At 44.0% G+C, this 21,253-nt stretch overlaps 1 protein-coding gene across 4 annotated transcripts in view; it reads right to left on the reverse strand.

Moving 5' to 3' along the window:
* HNF4G (hepatocyte nuclear factor 4 gamma) overlaps positions 1-21,253 on the reverse strand; it is a 73,870-nt gene that overhangs the window by 26,154 nt on the left and 26,463 nt on the right. The window contains exon 2 of one of the 4 annotated variants that reach the window (XM_069957454.1): positions 14,197-14,345. The exons of 2 other annotated variants lie outside the window; for them this stretch is intronic. Coding sequence is in view for 1 of the 2 variants with exons in the window: in XM_069957451.1 (XP_069813552.1) it covers positions 2,571-2,685 (115 nt within the window). In the remaining variant the exon portion in view is untranslated. Of the gene's footprint in view, positions 1-2,570; positions 2,792-14,196; positions 14,346-21,253 lie in introns of those variants that run through there. One more of the 4 variants, XM_069957451.1, reaches the window with a different exon arrangement.

Raw genomic sequence — 21,253 nt, forward strand, 5'->3', positions numbered from 1 at the left:
TTTGGGGGGGGGCAGATTGTGGGTACAGAGTCGCTTTAATTTAATGGTCACTGTGAACAACGTTATTCTATGCATTGTGTAAACTAAGACCCTTGTTACTATAGACTTTAATAGAAATTATTGATGAGTATCAAATTATGGCCGTTATTTATTATTAAAAAAAAAAGAGTGTGAACATGGCTTCAATAAATGTAGATTTAATTAACTATGTAAAACAGTAGAAAACAAACATATAGGGGGGGGGGAGTACAGTAAGTTTTAATAAAAAGAAAAGAAAAGGAAAAAAATGCTAAGCGCACACATAAATGTTATCAAGTAGATACAGTGTTATAATAAAGCGATGCAAAGTTAATGATTTATTTTGGCATTGGTCCAGACCAGTATAATGCACCGTCTTTATCTCAGATTTTTTTTTTACCTATTACCAATAAAACTGCTAAAAAATAAATAATATAAAATAATAAATCCCTTTTAACGATTCTATTTAATTTATGGCATATTATTTCTTGGCGCTGACAGAGAGACTACAGCAGCACTCTGCCCATTTACGTTTCTTTACAAGAGTTCATAATAATTTTCCACCTCATATAAAAGGATCTAGTCTGAAGATTTGTTTGTGACCAATAGGGATGGTCCGAACCTGCCGAGGTTCGGGTTTGTATGAACCCGAACGCTCGGCAGCAGATTCCCGCTGTCTATGGCTATGGCTTTATCCCAGTTTTCCAGGCGGTCCTCCCGCTGGATCCGCCCGCAGCACGGATCGGGCAGACAGCAGGAATCATTACCGAGGGTTCGGGTTCGTAGGAACCCGAACCGAACTCGGTTCGGACCATCCCTAGTGACCAACATAGTGGAGCCTTTAGATTACCAGAGTATTTGATACAATCCATGCAGAATGTGGGCAGCACCTGATTGTTGTTTTTATTATGTACATAGGGCATATTACCAATAAGTAGGTTATAGGAATCAAACAAGGCCTATACTTTAAGTCTATAAAGTCTGCTCCCAATGATGTCCTGGACATTGTGAGCCCGTTATTATGTAGAATCTGGTCTCACCACAGGATCCTCTGGAACTCTGGTTGTTTAGAGTGACCCTGGGTACAGCATCAATGCTGTCCTGTGCATCTTAGGGCCATATTAAACAACCTGATCACCAATGTGAATGCCGATCTTACTTACATACTGAACCTATTGTTAGGGCTTGATAATCACGCAGCAAGGGCTATATATGTTAGCGATGTCCATGTAACCTTTGCCTTAAAGAGGTTGTCTGGGAAAAATTAACACAGGATAGGGAAAAAGTAAGAGATTGTGGGGGTCCACGACCTCCATACCCCCTGCCGATCTCTGTATCAGGGCCCCCAGCTTCTTTTTTATGAATACAGCCATGGGTAAGGCATGTGACCCATGGCTCTATTCGAGTAGAGACTGGTTCAGAAGTTCCAGTGGTGGCTTTGGGCAGAAGTGAGAAGAACACCAAGGAGTGCAGACAGGTATGTATAAAGTTTATTATTTTATTTACATATTCATCAGCTGTGAGGCGATGATCTTCGGCTGATCATTGTCTTTATTACAAGTAGAGATAATCTGTTGAATTGGCCTGATTAAGCAGATTATTGCTCCATGTAATAAGGTCTGTAGTGCTGCTGTAGAGAATTTACTCCTGTGGTCTATTGATTGCTACCTAAGGAATGTAGCTAATGTTGAAGGAAAACAAGAAAAAAAATTGTCATGGGATAACTATTGTAAAATATTGTAGATTAAGACTTAAACCTGGTGCTATTGAAAGTGGTTTTCCAGCCCAATGTGACCGATGGCCTATCCTCTGTATAGGTTACCAATAGATAATTGGGAGGGAGAGGGGCAGGCACACTGCATCCATGCCGATAAGCTATTTGGCACAACCACATTCACAATGTACAAAGCTGTGGCAGTGTAGTGGCAATACAAGGTTACTGCAGCTCTATTGAAGTAAATGCGAGCACCTCTGCACACTGTACAGAGCTTACAGTAGGTTTCTAGCTGCAGTGACTATCCCAATCTACCACATAGTTATTGGGGGCCTAAACAGAATAGGCCATAAGTTGTATCTTCCCAGACAACCACTCTAAGTAACCACTTTTTAAATGTATCTGAGTCTTTATGATTAATAAACAGTTTCTGACCAAGAAAATTTACATTCCATAATTTCAGTATTATAAGTTGAGCCTTACTTATAAGCTCAAGGCTAATCTTGCTGTCAAAAAAACATTGTTTCCCTGACAAAAACTGTAAGAACCCTTAAAAAGTTTGGGATCATTCAGAATTTTTGAGAATGTATTCGAAAACAGATCAATCCTATCTGTTATGACTCGATCTAGAGATTTACATCAAACCAAGGGAAAATATTTATAATAGTATTATATTTACTTTTAATATGCAGTTTGTAATAATTTATCCATCTTGTACTATGTATAAAATATACAAGTAACATGTATAAAAAAAATCCTAATAAAAAAACTAGAAAACACCATAAATCAGTGGAAATATAAGAAATAAATACAAGATAATACGAAGAAATCATCTTACCCCCACCACTGTAAAGGAGTTGCATGTTTTCAAACTCCAGAGACGTATAGGTTGGGTCTAATACATCACTATAGTTAGCCATTTCCATGTCCATTACTGAGCTAGTCATCTTCATTCTGGTTTAGAAAACTAAAAGACTGACAAACTTCAAGTCGTAAGATCCATTCCCTATTCCTCATGAGCAGTAGGAGACAAATCTTAGAAATGAAATCTCGGCAGAAGGAGGAGCTGTAAGAAAGCTTCTGCGTGATATTTTCTACCTTCACCTCCTTTTTTATGGTGGTTTGAGGTAATAGTTGTGATAGTCTTGGAATGCTCATTGGAATATTCTTATCAGAACTATGTTTGTCATGTTTTTTCTCCCTTTTTTTTTCTTTCAATGTAGGCAAACCTAAAGGATACCTTGCAAGTGACACATCTACATCAAGTCTAAGAAACTTATCTAGGTTTATCTTGAATTTATACTTCACATTGTAAAGAATAACCTGTGCACACAAAAGGTGGATGATCATTTATCAACAATCATCGTGAGAATCACAATTATGTGCAAAAGGCCAACATGACTTCCAAAAGGAATAATGAATTAAATATTCTGTAAGGCTACAAACCCACTTGGCGGGTCTGCAGCGAGTCCCCTTGCTGCGTATTTGCAGCGAGACTCGCTGCAGATCCCGGCCCTATACTTTTCATGGCAGACAAACACGCAGCAGGGATGTACATCCCTGCTGCGAGTTTGTCTGCAGCCCACCCCATTAACCCCCCGGCCGGCGGAGCTGATACTTCACCTGATCCCGGCTCCAGCGGTTCCCGATGTCTTCAGCAAGCCGGAGCGGGGACCAGGTGAAGTATATGCTCCAGCCAGCCGCCCGCAGCCCCGGCGCCCGATCGCACGCCCCCCCGCAGCACCGATCGCTTGCACGCCCCCCTGCAGCCCCGGCCGCTCAATCGCCCCCCCCCCCCCGATGGGGGCTGCAGGGGGGCGATCGGTGCTGCCGGGGGGCGATCGAGCGGCCAGGGCTGCAGGGGAGCGTGCAAGCGATCAGTGCTGCGGGGGGCGTGCGATCGGTGCTGCGGGGGGGCGTGCAGTCCGTGCTGCGGGGGGGCGTGCGATCGGTGCTGCGGGGGGGCGATCGGGCGGCCGGGGCTGCGGGCGGCTGGCTGGAGCATATACTTCACCTGGTCCCCGCTCCGGCTTGCTGAAGACATCGGGAACCGTCGGAGCCGGGATCAGGTGAAGTATCAGCTCTGGCGGCCGGGGGGTTAATGGGGTGGGCTGCAGACAAACTCGCAGCAGGGATGTACATCCCTGCTGCGTGTTTGTCTGCCATTAAAAGTATAGGGCCGGGATCTGCAGCGAGTCTCACTGCAAATACGCAGCGAGGGGACTCGCTGCAGACCCGCCAAGTGGGTTTGTAGCTTAATAAAACATTGCTCACTATTAGATATGAATAAGCATAACTCTAAGCTTATGATACCCTAATTATAATAATAGTAGATATCCTCGGGTAGGCCCTTTCCCATCTCCAAGGCCTACGACTGACCCTACCCCCTAAGTCCCCAATGTTCACCCCTGTGGATAGTACATAGTTACATAGTTAATAAGCCTGACAAAAGACATTGGGGAAAATGGAAAAAAAAAGTGTTTTTTATGAGGTTCTTCACTCCTCAGACTCATCATCTTCATGCCACATACAGCAAATGGTAAACTCCTACAGTGCTGACTAGGCCAAGTGCTGTCCTCAAGTACTCAGAGATAAGTGATTATTGTACACAGCTATCTTCCATATTTAACTATTACTCCCTTCAAAAAAATGATCATGGGACCTTCCTGACCTTGTGATTGCTGGAATATCCCTACTGATCAGTCAACCTTGTGGATGGGTATAAGCTATCATTATGGCACAAACATCACTATGATATTTATTTTTATTTATTAATTTTTAATTTTTTTTTTTTTTTTTTGGGGGGGGGGCAAAGTTTTTTTCATTATCCTGCTTCCTCCTTACAAGCAGAGTTAAAGGAGATATCAAGTGCTACAAAAACATGGCCACTTTCTTCCAGAGACAGCACCACTCTTGTCTCCAATTTGGGTGGTGTTTTGCAACTTATTTCCATTGAAGTAAATGGGGCTTAATGGCAAACCGCAGCTGAACTGGAGACAAGAGTGGTGCTGTCTCTGGAAGAAAGTGGCCATGTTTTTGTAGCACCGGATAACCCCTTTAGGAAATTATAAAATGAACAATGTGCAATTACATTGAACAATTAGTAAACAAATGCGGAACTTGAGCGAACGAACGTGGAATTACAGCGATTAGAGAATGATTAACAATAATTTTAGGTTCAGATCTAAATCAACGATCAACAACATATGAACGATTTTTACACAGAACGATTATCGTTTAAATTTCAAACGATATACGGATTTTTCGCACGTTAATCGTCTTGTGTAATAGGGCCTTTAGCCACTACTGTTCTTATGGGTCTTGGCCCCACTCACTAGCACTTCCTGCGATCAGGATTGGCACAAGGAATTCCCTTCTTAGCCAATCACTGTCCGCATTAGTGATTGGATAACAGGCAATTCATTGTGCCGACATCAACACCAATAGTTGGTCTCTGTGAGAATGGTAGGGCAGCAGGAGGGTGAGTATGTTTTTCTTTTTCCCTCCCAGAAAACCCCTCAGCATTGACTATTAATACTGAGATATTTCAGACCTAAGAGTAATATAAAGTGTTCCCATCTGGCAATGGTTCTCATCTAATGATAATTGCACTTCTTTTTTTTTTTTTTTCAATTCTGTACAAGTAGTACAAATAACTTTGTACTAATGCAAATAGTTTATACAATAAAGATAGTTATTTGTTCGAACATGCCTACTTATACATAATAAAATATATGCTCTTATCAGTCTTTACAGATAACACACTGGCTTTGTCTATCTTATCTAAAGGACTATTAAACTTGTACTATTCTTTATTAGAGCTAATCATGCCCAGAAATCAAGTAGAAAACAAGCCAATGCCATACTAATAAAATCAAGGTTACTTCTTCGAGGAAGTTTTTACAGAATTCAAACTTTTTTTTTAAATACATTTCTGAATAGTTTTTAGGTGGTAGTTCCGAGGAAACAGGAATTTCCCAGTTGGATAATTTACTAACAGTGTTCTCCTAGCTCTTCCGCTGTTGGGAAACTACCATTTAATTCACAGGATAATGTTTCTAAGTATCCTCTAAGGCTATGTTCACACTACACAAGTTTCGGAATAATCACGGCAAACAGACGTGATTACTACGGAGCTTACGTAGTGCTGCTTTCTCAGGAATCCCGGCCAGAGTGTACACACATGGTATACACTCCGGCCGGGATCCCTAGCGGCGCCGCAAGAAACTGAGTGAATAGCAGCCACAGAGAACCTCTCAGAGCACACAATGGAGCGTGCGGCTGCATCCGAATTCAACGGCAGTGAAGATCATCCAGCCAGTACTGCAGTACCGTCCAGGATGATCTTCTCTGACACCGTCCATTCCTTGACCCGGTCGGGTCATGGAACGGCCGGTGTCTTACTACGTAGGAACATACCCTTGTGCTGAGTATTAGTGATGACCTCACAAACTTTTCCCCTCCACGCTGATATTCGGTCTTTTCTCTGTTCATAAAAAGAGACCAAACACAGGAAGTCTCAGTCCTTTGCACATTCACACGAGGAAATACACCTGTTCATCATGTAGGTTTTGTATCAACTGAGGGCAATTAACTTGGGGTACTATTCAGGGCCGGCTCCAGGTTTTTGTGGGCCCTTGGGCGACAGAGCCTTGGTGGGCCCCTTTGAGGAACAAATCATGGAGAGACAGGAGAGGAAAGATTTGCGGCTGCTGCATATATTTTTCCTCCTGTATCTTCTGATCTCTGTGGGTGTCACTTTGCAGAAGCTATATACAGGAGAAAACTAGAAGCACCAGCATGTCCATGTTGTATATATCACAGACAGGAGCTTTATACAGTAGAACTAGAAGCCCCAGTATGTCCATGTTAAATACACATAGCAGGAGCTGTATACAAGCTGTATATAGGAGAACTAGAAGTGCCAGCATGTCCATATGTTATATATATCACTGCAGGTGCTGCATACAGGAGAACTAGAGGTCTCTGCATGGTCTTGTTGTATATATATCACTGCAGGAGCTGTATATTTGGAGAACTAGAGCCTCTAGTTCACCTGTATACAGCTCCTGCTATGTGTATTTAACATGGACATATTGGGGCTTTTAGTTCTCCTATATACAGCTCCTGCAGTGATATTTATAAAACATGTACATGCTGGGGCTTATAGTTCCCCCATATACAGCTCCTACAGTGATATATATAACACATAGACATGCTGAGGCTTATAGTTCTCCTATGTACAGCTCCTGCAGTGAAATATATAACACATGGACATGCTGATGCTTATAGTTCTCCTAAATACAGCTCTTGCAGGGATTATATATAAACACATGGACATGCTGGGCTTCTAGTTCTCCTATATACAGCTCCTGCAGTGATATATATAACACATGAACATGCTGATGCTTATAGTTCTCCTATATACAGCTCATGCAGTGATATTTATAACACATGGACATGCTGGTGCTTATAGTTCTCTTATATACAGCTCCTGCAGTGATATATATAACACATGGACATGCTGAGCCTAGAGGTCTCAGTATGTTCTTGTTATATATACCACAGCAGAACCTGTACACAGAAAACTAGAAGCCCCAGTACATACAGTTTTACACTATACACACTATTAGTTTCCAGAGCCTACCTGCCCTCCATCAAGAGTCCGATCACATGACCAGTGACATCATGAAAGGCCCTTCATCCCCCATAGGTGCAGCATCTACTCAACAGCTGCAGGGAGGATTTGTGGAGAGAAACAAGTGCCCGGGACTCCAGTACGTACCGACGCCCCCCAGCTGTCCTATTTGGGCCTCTGGGGGCCCATTTCCCTCTGTTAATACACTTTTTTTTTCTGACAGAAAAAAAAGGGTAGCATTAAACGGGACCAGGCCCCTAGAGGCGCTGTGGGCCCCGGCACTTGCCCTAGTCAGCCGAGTGCTGACGCCGGCCCTGGTACTATTACATGGAACGATAATCAGCCGAATCGGCCCCCTAGTCTCCAGCAGCCACTCCATGTGAAGTTCCTCAGTCTTTAGCAGTGTCCGCTCCATTTGAGGTTCATTAGTCTCAAGCAGCCGCTCCATGTGATGTCCCTTAGTCTTTAGCAGCTGCCGATCCATGTGTGGTCCCTTAGTCTCCAGAAGCCACTACTCAATGTGAGGTCCCTTAGTCTCCAGAAGCCACTACTCAATGTGAGGTCCCTTAGTCTCCAGCTGCCGCCGCTCCATGTGAGATCCGTTAGCCTCCAGCAGCCAGCGCTCCATATGAGGTCTTAGTCTCCAGCAGCCAGCGCTCCATGTGAGGTCCCTTAGTGTCCAGCAGCCGCTCGATGTGAGGTCCCTTAGTGTCCAGCAGCCGCTCCATGTGAGGTCCCTTAGTGTCCAGCAGCCAGCGCTCCATGTGAGGTCCCTTAGTGTCCAGCAGCTGCTCCATTTGAGGTCCCTTAGTGTCCAGCAGCCAGCGCTCCATGTGAGGTCCCTTAGTGTCCAGCAGCTGCTCCATGTGAGGTCCCTTAGTGTCCAGCAGCTGCTCCATGTGAGGTCCCTTAGTGTCCAGCAGCCAGCGCTCCATGTGAGGTCCCTTAGTGTCCAGCAGCTGCTCCATTTGAGGTCCCTTAGTGTCCAGCAGCCGCCGCTCCATGTGAGGTCCCTTAGTGTCCAGCAGCCGCTCCATGTGAGGTCCCTTAGTGTCCAGCAGCCAGCGCTTCATGTGAGGTCCCTTAGTGTCCAGCAGCTGCTCCATTTGAGGTCGCTTAGTGTCCAGCAACCAGCGCTCCATGTGAGGTCCCTTAGTCTCCAGCAGCCGCTATATAAATATACAGTGGTGCCTTGGATTACGGACATAATTTGTCCTGGGACCGTACTTGTAATCCAAATCACTCTTAAACCAAAGCAAATTTTACCATAAGAAATAATTTAAATGCAGACAATTGATTCCACACCCCAAAATAATGTTTTTTTATTCTGAATAACATGTAAAACAAATGAAACATACATTTAGAAACAGCTAAATATGTCACATTATAAGTTACTGTACAGGAATGGAGAGGATGGGAAACACAATGACTGACAGAGATTGCAGGGAGCATGAAGGAATGAGCAGGGCAGATGTGGGCACATACATACAGCGCTCTCTGTCCGGGGACAGAGGGGTTACAGCTATAGAGAGATTACCTCCACAGTCCTGTCCCCTGATGTAAGCCCCAGCCTGAAGGGGATCTGTTATGATTTGGAAGGTGGGGGAGACTTCCTGGGTCAGAGTACAGGGCTGTAGACCCCGCTATGCAGACCATCCCCCTCCCCCACTCCCCCTTCCACCCAGTACAGGGAGCTCTTAATATATATATATATATATATATATATATATATATATATACAGTATATATATATATATATATATATATATATATATATACAGTATATATATATATATATATATATATATATATATATACATATATCACCAATTTACATTTAATTGCATTAAGTCCTTCAGCTCCTGTTTTGGTAGCTGCAGTGATACTCATTTGCTGACGTTGTACATGATGTGGCTTTTGTATGTAATAACATGTACCATGAAGCCTGGATTCAATCATCCACAAAACCTGCACAGCTTCCATGTGACATGTAATTAAACAGATGAGTTGGCGAGCCAGGTATTTGTGCTCATTCCCTACTTTAACCAAATATCTATTGATTATTTAATCAGTAGTACTACATTAACAACTTAACAACACAATGTTAAAATATAACCAGTCTACAAAGCATTGCTAGATACAAACCCTCTAATATCAGCGTTAAACCTAATTGACACAAAGGAGGCAAAATCTTCAGTAATTACAGTACGTGCAGCCTTATTCAAATACACACATACATACTGTATAGCTTTATCTAGGATACCTTGTATGGTAGCATGCTGAAAACTGATAGCTGAGATAAGAAAGCTAAAATACCTTGCTTCGCACGTTTTTATTTTCATGTATATTTTTAGCTAAGAAAAATGAAAAAAAAAAAAAAAAAAAAAAAAACATCCGCTAGTTTTATGATGAAAAAACCCTAAGGAGATGTCCATAGAGCAGAGTAGTGGCATATCCCCATAGGGAACCGCTCTTGCTCTGGACAGTTCCTAAAGGGGACAAGAACTTTTTTCCCCCCTCTGGAGTACCCCTCTAACTGGGCTGCATTGCATTGTAATGGTTAGGACTAGTGATGAGCGAATAGTATTCGATCGAATACTACTTTTATTCGAGCTATTAGTTTTTGTTCGAATATTCGAACGAAAACGCAGTAAAAAAATGATTTGCCCTCCCGCCCTCCTAGCGCTTTTTTCCAGCCAATAAACATGCGGGGGGGGGGGGGGGGTACAGGCACTAGGAGAAGGCAGGACTTTGATTGTGATTGGCTGGCTAAACTATGTCACCTCCTGAGTATTTGAATAGGGGATTCCACATTCGTGTCACTTGCTGGTTGGAGCTAAAGAGGGACAGACTGTACACCAGGGAGAAATAGCTTGTAGGTAAAGTTAGGTAGGAAGGGACCCCCAAAAGCCCTTGTTAGGGCTGAAAGTATAATAAGCTGAGATTTAGAAGGTGTTTTGAGACAGTGTGTTCAGAGTCCTATTAGACGAAGCGATTTTTAATGTTTACGGACAAACGATTGCAAACAAGATTGTTTATCGTTAACCTGAAATCGTTCACCATATTACACAGAACTATAGTTGTTAGTTCCGATCGTTATTGCGACCGTTACTATGATCATTTACCCCATCTGATCCCAGCAAAGCAATGAACAATGTGCAATTACAGTGAACGAGTAGTGAACAAATGCGTAACTTGAGCGAATGAATGTGGAATTAAAGCGAACAATTAGCGAATGATTAGTGAACAATGGTTAGCAAACAATAATCGTCCCGTGTAAGGGACCCCCAAAAGTTAGATGCACCCAGGCATGCTTCCCCTGGTGTCCCAGATGTATTCCGTTTTGGCATCATTTCCTGAGGTGCCATTGTGGACTTGGTGACCTCCAAGTGGTTGAATATTGATTTCAAAGTCCCGAATATTTTTTCTCCTATAGACAATAATGGGATTCGCTATTTGATCGAATATACAAATATTGGGGGCTATTCAAATCGAATTTCAAATTTTCGGATATTTCACTATTCGCTCATTTCTCATTGGGACTGATGGCATCATACATCACAATGATACTTTTAGTTACCTTCATTAGGAGCTACCCTGGGTCCCCATCATTTTCCCTTACTGTCATACTTACCTCTGTGCAGTCTGATTGGGGATCCTCTAATAAAGTCTACCTCAGTCAGACTCTAAGAGAGGATTACAGATAACACTGATAAATAATATGCAATGGCAGAGCATTGATCAGTGTAAGTAATTTAAAGATTGCTTAAATAGTTCCCTAGAGGGACTTATAAAGTGTAAAAAAAAAATAAAAAAAAATGAAATTTTTTTTTTTTTTTTTAAATATGAACAAAGCCCCTCCCCCAATCACAGTGGCACAGGCTTGCCATTTCCCAAGGATAACTGGAGGGTAATTCTTGTCACCTGTTTCTTTCTACTACTACTACTCTGTTTTCACCTCTGCCACATTCTCACCCGGCGTTGTAGCCCCTGCACCACCGATTTTTAGCACAGCTTGGGGGAAGGGACAGCAGGCTGTGCTCAAACCGACCTGTCTGGGGGACAAACTCCACACTGCACAGGAACTGTAAACGGGCATAGAGCTGCAGACAGACCAGTGGTTGCTACTGCTGAGACCTGGCAAGGTAGTGTCTGACAACTGGCAAAATATGGTAGCACTTGGTGGTGCAGAGCTTACTGGCGCATTACCCTGATATGCCAGATGTGCTGTCCGTGTGCATCCCGTGTGTGTGCTTTAGGTGCCTGTCCATGCTGCACACTTTCACCCGCCCCCCCATCCACAAACCCCCCACGCTGTTATTCCACCTTGCATATGCTGAAAAAAGTCAGCAAGCAGCAGCAGGCTATAGCCGAGTTTCAGCTGCAACACACACAGGTGAGTCGCAGCCTGGAACAAAAAGCACTTCACTAAAGGAGTGCGCCACAATGCGAGACATTTGTGCAGTCTTTAAATGCTTTTAGTGCTCCACAAATATGGTCAGCACTAAAGACACCATCATAAGCGCTACCATCCCCACCTTATGCATCATAACACTTCAGGCTATGATGGAAGATGTCATGGTGGCACAGGAGGAGGCGGAGGAGAAGAAGGAAGGTCCATTGTCCCAGTTGTCAGTTCACCCATTCACACATCGGTCCAGCCAGGAGACAGTTTTGGAGGAGGAAGACGAAGAGGAGGAGGTATGTTACAGCAGGTTGACACCCAGAGTAGCTTATGGGCAGATGTGAAGCACAAATGGGAGGAAGCAGAGGAGCAAGAGGAGCCACCTCTCACCGGGGACAGCATGTCCTTGACTCAGGGCAGTCTTGCATATATGAGAAGAATTGCCATCTGACAGAGAGGGCTCAAGGGGAGTAACAGGCTGAGAAGGTTGCCACCACAGCTTGGGGACCAACATGGCCACTACATGGAACACCTTCCTCAGTGCTCCACAAAATGCACCATCAGCAGCAGATATGACAGGTATAAGCATGAAGCAGAAATAAAAGGACATGGTTGTTAAGTGTGTGTCAACACATCTCCCGGTTCAGAATGATGGCTTCTCCCCATTCAATTTCTGGGTTTCCAAAATTGACACCTTGCTAGAACTCGCCCCTTTGCCGGCCTGCCCTGCAGCAAGTGTGCTCTTTGGAAGGGTATTTAGCACTGCAGGGGTTATCATCATTACCAACAATTGGGTCTGCCTATCCACAGCTAACAAAGTGACATTCCTAAAAATTACCAAGGTGTGGATTAGAGATGAGTGAACCTGGAGCATGCTCGAGTCCATCTGAACCCGAACTTTCGGCATTTGATTAGTGGTGGCTGCTGAAGTTGGATAAAGCCCTAAGGCTATGTAGAAAACATGGATATAGTCATTGGTTGTATCCATGTTTTGCAGACAACCTTAGAGCTTTATCCAACTTCAGCAGCCCCCGCTAATCAAATGTTGATCGTTCGGGTTTGGATGGACCCGAACCCGGTTCGCTCATCTCTAGTGTGGATCCCAAACGACTTGTCGGTCCCGGTGCCAGATTAAGGAGCCTATGTGCAAATCTACAGTGTTGGCTATTGTCTCCTCCTCATTTTCTACCTTCCACTGCCACCTCCACCTACTCCTCTTCTTTTTTCTTCACCTGGACATCAGTGTCTTTTTCAATATTATTTATTTGTTCAGTTAATTTAATTTAATTTTTATTTATTCCTTTTTTCTTTTATATTTCTTTAATATTATTATTTTAAAAACTTTTCTTACCTCATTATTGCTAGGGCAATAACCTTGTTCTTACCCACATTTTAGTTGCATGTGTAGCCCTCGACTACTTTCTACCCCCATTTTACAGCTATTTTTTTGGCCCAAAGTTTGTGTCCCCTTTGACTTCAATGGGGTTCAGGTCTGTGCAAAAGTTCAGGTAAAAGTCGGCAAACTTGTCTATATTTTCATCAAACCCAGCGTGCCCAAATATCCACGGGCCTACTCATCATTACATTAAGTCAAGAGTAAGCCGAAATGTACATGGAAAAAAAAAAATAAAAATTCTCACCAAAGTACATGTAAAGCTAAGCTCAAACAATGTTTTTTCAGCTCCATTTAAAATGACGTCCGTCATTTTAAGTCTAAAATAACGGACGTCATTCAGCAGCCTGGCCTCCCCTTAGTGCAATGACTGGTGTTTGTACATTATACTAGTTTGTGTTACTAATTGGCCTTTGGATGTGGCTTAATAGAAAAGTCCATTGAATTTAATGGTAAAAACTGAGAAAGAACGGTGACAAAAGAAAAACTGTGTGTGAACAACTAATAAAAAACATCCGCTGTTTGCAAAAGACGTCCGAAAATAATGATCATGTTCATTATTTTGACGTCCGCGGTAAAAACGTTTGTCTTCGCTTGTCTTCCCATTGATTTAAATGCATTGCCATTGCAGTCAGTTAAATCGCTGCAAAAACTGATGTTTTTTTAAATATCAAAATCGGGCGCCTTTTCTCTATTTTTGACGTTGTGTGAACATAGCCTTATTCTGCTTAGCGCCTCCCTATCTTGCTGGCAAATTAAACTGCTCGCTCAATGTAATAGATTCCCTTAACAAATTTCTCACAAAGAGTACCCCAAATAATTAACAAACAATAACTGGTCATTAGAAGGAAACTCCCTTAACTTCCTTTTACTACTTAAACCACCAGGAAAAAAATATATACAATGAATTAGAATGCTTTTGTTTTTTCAAGATTATTCCTCAAATAAAAAAGTCCAGATTTATCAAACCACAAGCAAATTAAACTTTTGACATTTATATTTGGAGTAAGCAATGAATTACATGTTACCTTTTACTGCCACAGGATTTTTGTCAATTGTGTTTTTCTTTATTCTTTTTCTTATTCTAAGAGGGAATATATATATATATCTACAATGTTTCTCCGAAAATAAGACCTAGCTTCATTTTGCTGGCTTTTTGGAGTAGGCTTGGGACTACCTGAAGAAGAGATGAATACAACAAAGTTAACAATTACTGAGGGGGGAGGGAGGTATACAGTATGGAGGGCCTTACTGCAGAGAGGATGTATACAACATGAAGGAACAATTACAGAGTACAGCAAAAGACATACAGTATGGCTGCTAACTACCATATATATTGGGACTACAGTCAGTGTCAGACTTGGCCACCGGAGGACTGGAGAATCCTCCAGTAGGCCCTGGCCCCCCATGCACGCAGTACACTGACTGTGGGGTGGCAGGGCCCCCAGACAGTGATGTAGTGCTGCCGCTTTATGAATGCTGTCACCTGACTGGGCCCTCACTTACCCAGTCAGATGACAGCATCAGTGTTAAGGCGCTCCCCCCAGGACCAGTGTCGCTGTTTGAAACTGTATGCACTCGTGCTACCTAAGAGCGCATACAGTTCCTCCAAAGCAGGACTGTGATTGACCCAGCCAGGAGCAGAAGCAGTTGGCTCCTCGCTGTGTCAATCATTCTTGTGGCTGCTCTGTGCACCGGCGCACAGAACGCACGAGTGATGTGCCGAGGTCACTCATACGCACGGGATGTCGGATAACAGCACCCAGTCACATGGTCCTGCAGCCTGTCCTGCGGCCTCCTCACCCTCCGAGATGTGAGTCGATGCGGGGGTCACTGCGGCCCCTGCCACCCCCGGCTGCTCCCCGTGACCCCTGCGACGCCCGGCTGCTCCCCCTTCCCCCTGTGTTGCCCGGCTGCTCCCCCTGCCCCCTGTAATGCCCAGCTGCTCCCCCTGCCCTCTGTGATGCTCGGCTGCTGCCCCTGCCCCCTGTAACTCCCAGCTCCTTCCTCCGTCCCCTGTGACCCCCAGCTGCTCCCCCATTCTCTGTGACCCCCAGCTGCTCCCCCTGTGACCCCCAGCTGCTCCCCTGCCCCCTGTGACCCCCAGCTGCTTCCCCTGCCCCCTGTGATCCCCAGCTGCTTCCCCATCCTCTGTGACCCCCAGCTGCTCCCCCATCCTCTGTGACCCTGAGCTACTCAATCATCCTCTGTGACCCCCAGCTTCTCCCCCTGCCCCCTCTAACCCCCAGCTGCTCCCCATTCTCTGTGATCCCCAGCTGCTCCCCTATCCTATGTGACACCCAACTGGTCCCCCATCCTTTGTGACTCCCAGCTGCTCCCCCATCCTCTGTGACCCCCAGCTGCTCCCCCATCCTCTGTGACCCCCAGCTGCTCCCCCATCCTCTGTGACCCCCAGCTGCTCCCTCTACCCCCTGTGACCCCCAGCTGATCCCCTGTCTCCTGTGACCCCCAGCTGCTCCCCTTGCCCCCCAGCTTCTGATCCTGCCCCTGTCACCCACAACTGCTCCCTCTGTTACCCCCAGCTGCTCCCCCTGCTCCTTTAACCCCCAGCTGCTCCCTCTAAGACCCCCAGCTGATCCCTTTGTGACCCCCCCACTGCTCCCCCTTGTCCCTGTCATCCACCACTGCTCCCTCTGTTACCCCCAGCTGCTCCCCCTGCTCCTTTAACCCTCAGCTGCTCCCTCTGTGACCCCCAGCTGCTCCCTCAGTGACCCCCAGCTGCTCCCCCTGCCCCTGTTACCCCCAGCTGCCCTCCTGCCCCAGTCACCCCCAGCTGTCCCCCCTGCACAGGGCCGTATTTACCACTAGGCACCTAGGTGCCTAGGGCGGTGCTCTGCGGGTGCCGCCATGAGCTTCCGGCACAGACAGCCTGTTACACAGGCTGGAAGCTCACAGCTGCAGTCCTGCAGTGCCCAAACTCCTCTCCTGCTCGGCACCAGCGCAATGACGTCAGAAGCAGGGGAGAAGTTTGGGCACTGCGGGGCTGCAGCTGTGAGCTTCCGGCCTGCATGACAGGTTGTCTGTGCCGTAAGCTCACGCCGGCCCTGCATTGTGGGGACCTGCTCAGCCTGCCTCTCCCCCTGCTGCTGTGTGTTCCCCTGACCCCTGGATGCTCCCCATGCCGCCTGTGTGTTCCCCTGCCCCCCGGATGATCCCCCTGCCACCCGTGTGTTCCCCTGCCCCCCGGATGCTCCCCCTGCCACCCGTGTGTTCCCCTGTTCCCCAGCTGTATAAATGAAGGGATTTGTCACAGATACAAATGATTCCATGAAAGGACGTCAGCATGTCGTGTCTCACTGGTTCTTTATTGGTGGGCCCCAAGGATCATTTTGTCTGGGGGGCCCCAGGTACCCCAGTCCGACACTGACTACAGTGCAGGGGCATACTGTGTAACTACAAAAACAAGACCTATTCTGAAGATAAGATCAAGCCCTCTTTGCAGAAAAACAAAACAAAAACAAATATACACAATAAATACATTTGGTAAGTCCAATGTTTTAAGCCAGGGTACAGTCTACCCCAAGTCCAGACTATACTGGGGATTAAAGTGTCCAAGGCTACATTATACCCTGGGTATATTTTGGCCTAGGCTAATTCATACCCCCTCAGGCCATATTATAACCCCATGAAATCAGCAGCATTGAGTGATATACACAAGAATTACTTAAAGTGTCACTGTCGTTATAACTTTCAAAATATAAATCAACAGTAGATATGATATAAAGCAAGTTTGCAATTTACATTTACATTACTATTATTATTATTATTATTATTATTATTATTTTGTTATCATGGAAAACACAGCACTTCCTGTTTTCTGACTTTTTTCCCCTCAAAAAACAGGAAACAGTCAGAAAACAGGAAGTCCTGTGTATCCCAGGCCATCTGAGCGCTCACAGAGAGAAGGCAGTCATGTGATGGATGTACACATTGAGCTGTGACTCTTTGTACTGGTCAGACTTCCTGTGTTTAGTCTAAAAATCTGCCTTCAGGAGACTGGACCTGGATTTCTGGTAAGTTCAGCTTTGTTTTACAGCATGATAACAACAAAAAAATAATGACTATACATTGCAAACTTTCTTTATTTCACATCTACTTTAGATTTTGAAAGTTATAACGACAGTGGCACTTTAAGGTTTTAACATTTTATTGGGGATTCAGCTTTGTCTGCTATGTTTAGTGAGAAGCTTACTGATGTAAATCTTAAAAGTCTAAACACATAGGGGGCATTTATCATTGCGTTTGCACAATTTTTTGGGCTGATGAGATTTTTTGCACTTATTATTATTATGGGTTTATTAAGGATTTTGCTGTATTTTCCATCAGTTTCCCCTGCCTGCGCCTTTTTTAAAATTTTGCACTAGGAGAGGGCATGGTTTTCTATTAACTATTTTTTTCATTAGACTTATCTTGTGCAAATTTTCAGTTTTTGTGCAAAATCCTTCACTAGCGTAGCTTTTTAGCCAAGCTGTTTAGGCATATCTTTTGCAATAAATTGTGTGAGATTGATCAAGGCACTTTAATGATGATTTTTGTGCAAACTGTAAAATTTTGAGGAGCACCAAGGCGTATAATATGGCTCAGCTATTTTACACTCCCAGGTATAGAGTTGATCCACCAAAGTATACTGTGGTCTGGACCAGAGGTAAGAAAACCAGTGAAGTAATAACATTATTGCCCGGAGGGATATAGTATGGCCTAGGCTGTTTTACACCCCAAAGTATAGAGTTTATCCCCTGGAGCATACTGCGGTCTGGGCCAGACTATACCCAGGTTCAACATTGCATGGATATATTCTAGCCTGAATGGGTATAGTTTGGTCTAGCCTATTTTACACCCCAGAGTATAGTTTGGCCTAGGCTATTTTACCCAACTGGGTATAGTTTGTCCTATGCTATTTTATACAGCCGGGTATCGTTTTACTTCAGCTATTTTACACATGGGGGTATACTCTGGCCCTGGCTATTTTACACCCCAGGGTGTAGTTTGGCCTTGGCTATTTTACACACCAGTGTATACTCTGGCCTAGGCTATTTTACCTCCCAGGGTATAGTTTGGCCTAAGCTATTTTACACCCCAGGGTATAGTTTGGCCTTGGCTATTTTACACACCGGTGTTTACTCTGGCCTAGGCTATTTTACATCCCGTGGTATAGTTTGGCCGAGGGTATTTTACACACCGGGGTATAGTTTGGCCTAGGCTATTTTACACACCAGGGTATAGTTTGGCCTAGGCTATTTTACACCCCAGGGTATAGTTTGGCCTAGGCTATTTCATAATTGAAACCACAGTTCATAAAGTATTTGAACATAGCCTAATTCTCCATGTACTTATGAGATCAAGCCTCACCTGTGAAACAATACTATGGTAATTATTCCAGAAATCTTTATTTTCTCACAAGTCACATGCTATTCCCAGCTTTATAGACTAGAAAGATAAAGCTAATGCAGGATCACTGGTTGTTTTTTCCAGTAGTTACTTTCTTTGTTAAACCTTTACTGACATTTAACATACATGTGTCTTCCACTATTGGGCAAGAAGTAAAGAACTGAGCCTTTCCTATGCACAGCAGGTCCATATAAAAAAAAACATTTGACATTTGTCATATAAAAAAAACAACAGTTAATATCATCCAAATATCATTGTACCGCCTGGTGAGTGCCATGAAGAAACAATACAAGAGTTGTTGTTTTTTTGCCACTTTGCATCTCATATAATTAGATTAAAAAGTGTTCAAAAAGCCATATCTACCTCAAATAGCACCAATAAAGATTACGGCTCAGATTATCCCTATAAAACAAAAGCACTCCCACAAGTCTATTGAAGGTAAAATAAAAAATATATGGTCCACACAGCTAAAGCTTTTTATTCTTTCAAAGTGTAAAAGACAGTGAGTGTGGACCTGTTGTGCTGCTCAATTGTTTGGCTTTGGGCCACAGCAGGGAGCGGAGTCTAGATGCCCTCTAGGTCTTTACTCTTTATCCTGCTCCAGGATGCGAAAGTTAGACTTCTATGGCTAAAGAAAAGCAGGTCACTCCACAAGTGTTGTCCCGGTGTGAGCAGCAGCTGGTCCCCAGAAACCAGACAGGGTCGGTGAAAAGCACTGGTGAACAGGTCAAGTATATGTGGTCAGAAATCTAGGTCCTTGGCTTGGTCGTCAGCGGAGTAAGAGGGATGAGAATGGTATTATAATCAGACAGGCAAGGGTTCAGGGCAGGAGGTTCTCTCCGAATGCTAGACTCCAACAATGCTCAGGCAGGGGAGGGGCTTCTGGAGCTGGTTTAAATATGTGCAGGTGACAGCAGACAACAGTACAGGTGATTGGCAGACAGCAGTATCAAGTGGAGACAAGCAGCCTCTATAAATCCAGAGCAGATCGATCGAATATTAGATCCCATTAAAGTCTATGGGAACAAGTATTCGATTAGTGAAAAACATCTATTTGACCATTTGGATGGTAAAACCGGAAGCTGGGGGATTTGAACGCTTATTGAATATTTCTCGAATATTCGGGGGATATTCGTACAAATATTGAATATTCGAATATCTCACTATTAGATCGAATATCTATTCGATCGAACAGTATTTGCTCATCACTTCTAGTGACCCGAACCACCATTGCAGCAGAAGGAGGAAAAAGATCCCGGAAGAAACAAGCAGCCCCAGGCGAGCATGGAGCACAGCAGAACAGTGAATAGGACAGCATAGCAGCTGGTCAGTGTCCTCCAGCAATAAAAAATAAAAATGAAAAGTTAGAACTCTTAAAAGGTGGGGTTGAAAAAAAGGAAACATGCCACTAAAATTGTAATAAGGTAAGGGGTCAAAGGGGTAGCACTGGGGTTGTAAAGTCTGGTATTGTAGCTCAGAGTTTACACTTGCATCATCGAGTACACTATTCTATTCTGTCATAGAGTGCAAAGTCTGTCTCATGATAGACACCAGCAGAGCCCAATGGACATAACTTATAATGGTGTCTGTTGGATTTCATTGCAGTGTCCTTCATTTTCAATTTACTTAAATGGTGCTGAATTGAAGGGGTCAGCAGAGATACCAACATATATATTTTTTTTTTTATCATCATGTGATAAACTCCTTCATTGGTGAGGAGTAAAGGGGGTCATATGAATTCAATAAGTGACCAGTTACTGTCCTGTTTCCTATGGGGAGGGGAAGGGTAAGCTGCAGCCAGCTCTTTAGCTGACTTATCTCTCTGAGAAAAATAAGTTTGGGCCGGCAGATTTGACCGACTTTAAGTATAATTTATATAGGCACCTTAAAAGTGTCAAAAGTTATTGATCACAGCGGGTCTTACTGCTGAGACCTGTTGCAATCCAGAGGGGATCATCGGGGAAGAGAACAGGCAGCACAAGTCTCTCCCCGGGCTGTCAATCAAATCTGACTCTTTATCATTATTATGGTCTAGAAAGCAAAGGAGTCTGATGTTCAGCCCGCGAGGAGTGGAGCACACTGATGCACTTTCTTCCTGGATGTATCTCTGGATCGTAGTGGGTCTTGGTAAGATCTGTCCCACAATAGACACCAACAGAGCTTGAAGGACACAATAAATTTATAATGGGTTCTCTTCGACTTTAGTGCCGTGTCCTTCATTTTCACAGAACTGCATGCAGCACCATTCCTTCCATCATCTATACAAGTATCAGTAAAATCAATAGCCTACTCCTGGACAATCATTTTAATGGTGCTGCATTGAAGGGGTCAGTGGAGGCACCAACATATATATTTTTTTTAATTATTATTAGTTCTATTTGTTACTTGATTTGCATCAGAATCTAAAGAATATGCTGACCAACATTTCATGTGCTACATTGTCATATTCCCAGTGCTTTTGCAGAGCTAATCCTACACCCATTAGTAGAGTCATAAAAGAGCCTAAATTGAACACAAAGCAATAAAGTGATCATATTGCAGCCTGTTTATTTAGACTTGCTTCTTAATGACAGGACCTTTGTACCTGGTATCGCCAGGAACCATCCATCTTTACCTTCCAATAGTTCTTTGTTGCAATTAGAAGCATGCATTTTACTAGTCTCATTTATGGGATCA

This window comes from Dendropsophus ebraccatus, chromosome 2 (assembly GCF_027789765.1).
Source record: "Dendropsophus ebraccatus isolate aDenEbr1 chromosome 2, aDenEbr1.pat, whole genome shotgun sequence".
In the NCBI taxonomy this organism is placed as follows: Eukaryota; Metazoa; Chordata; class Amphibia; order Anura; family Hylidae; genus Dendropsophus; species Dendropsophus ebraccatus.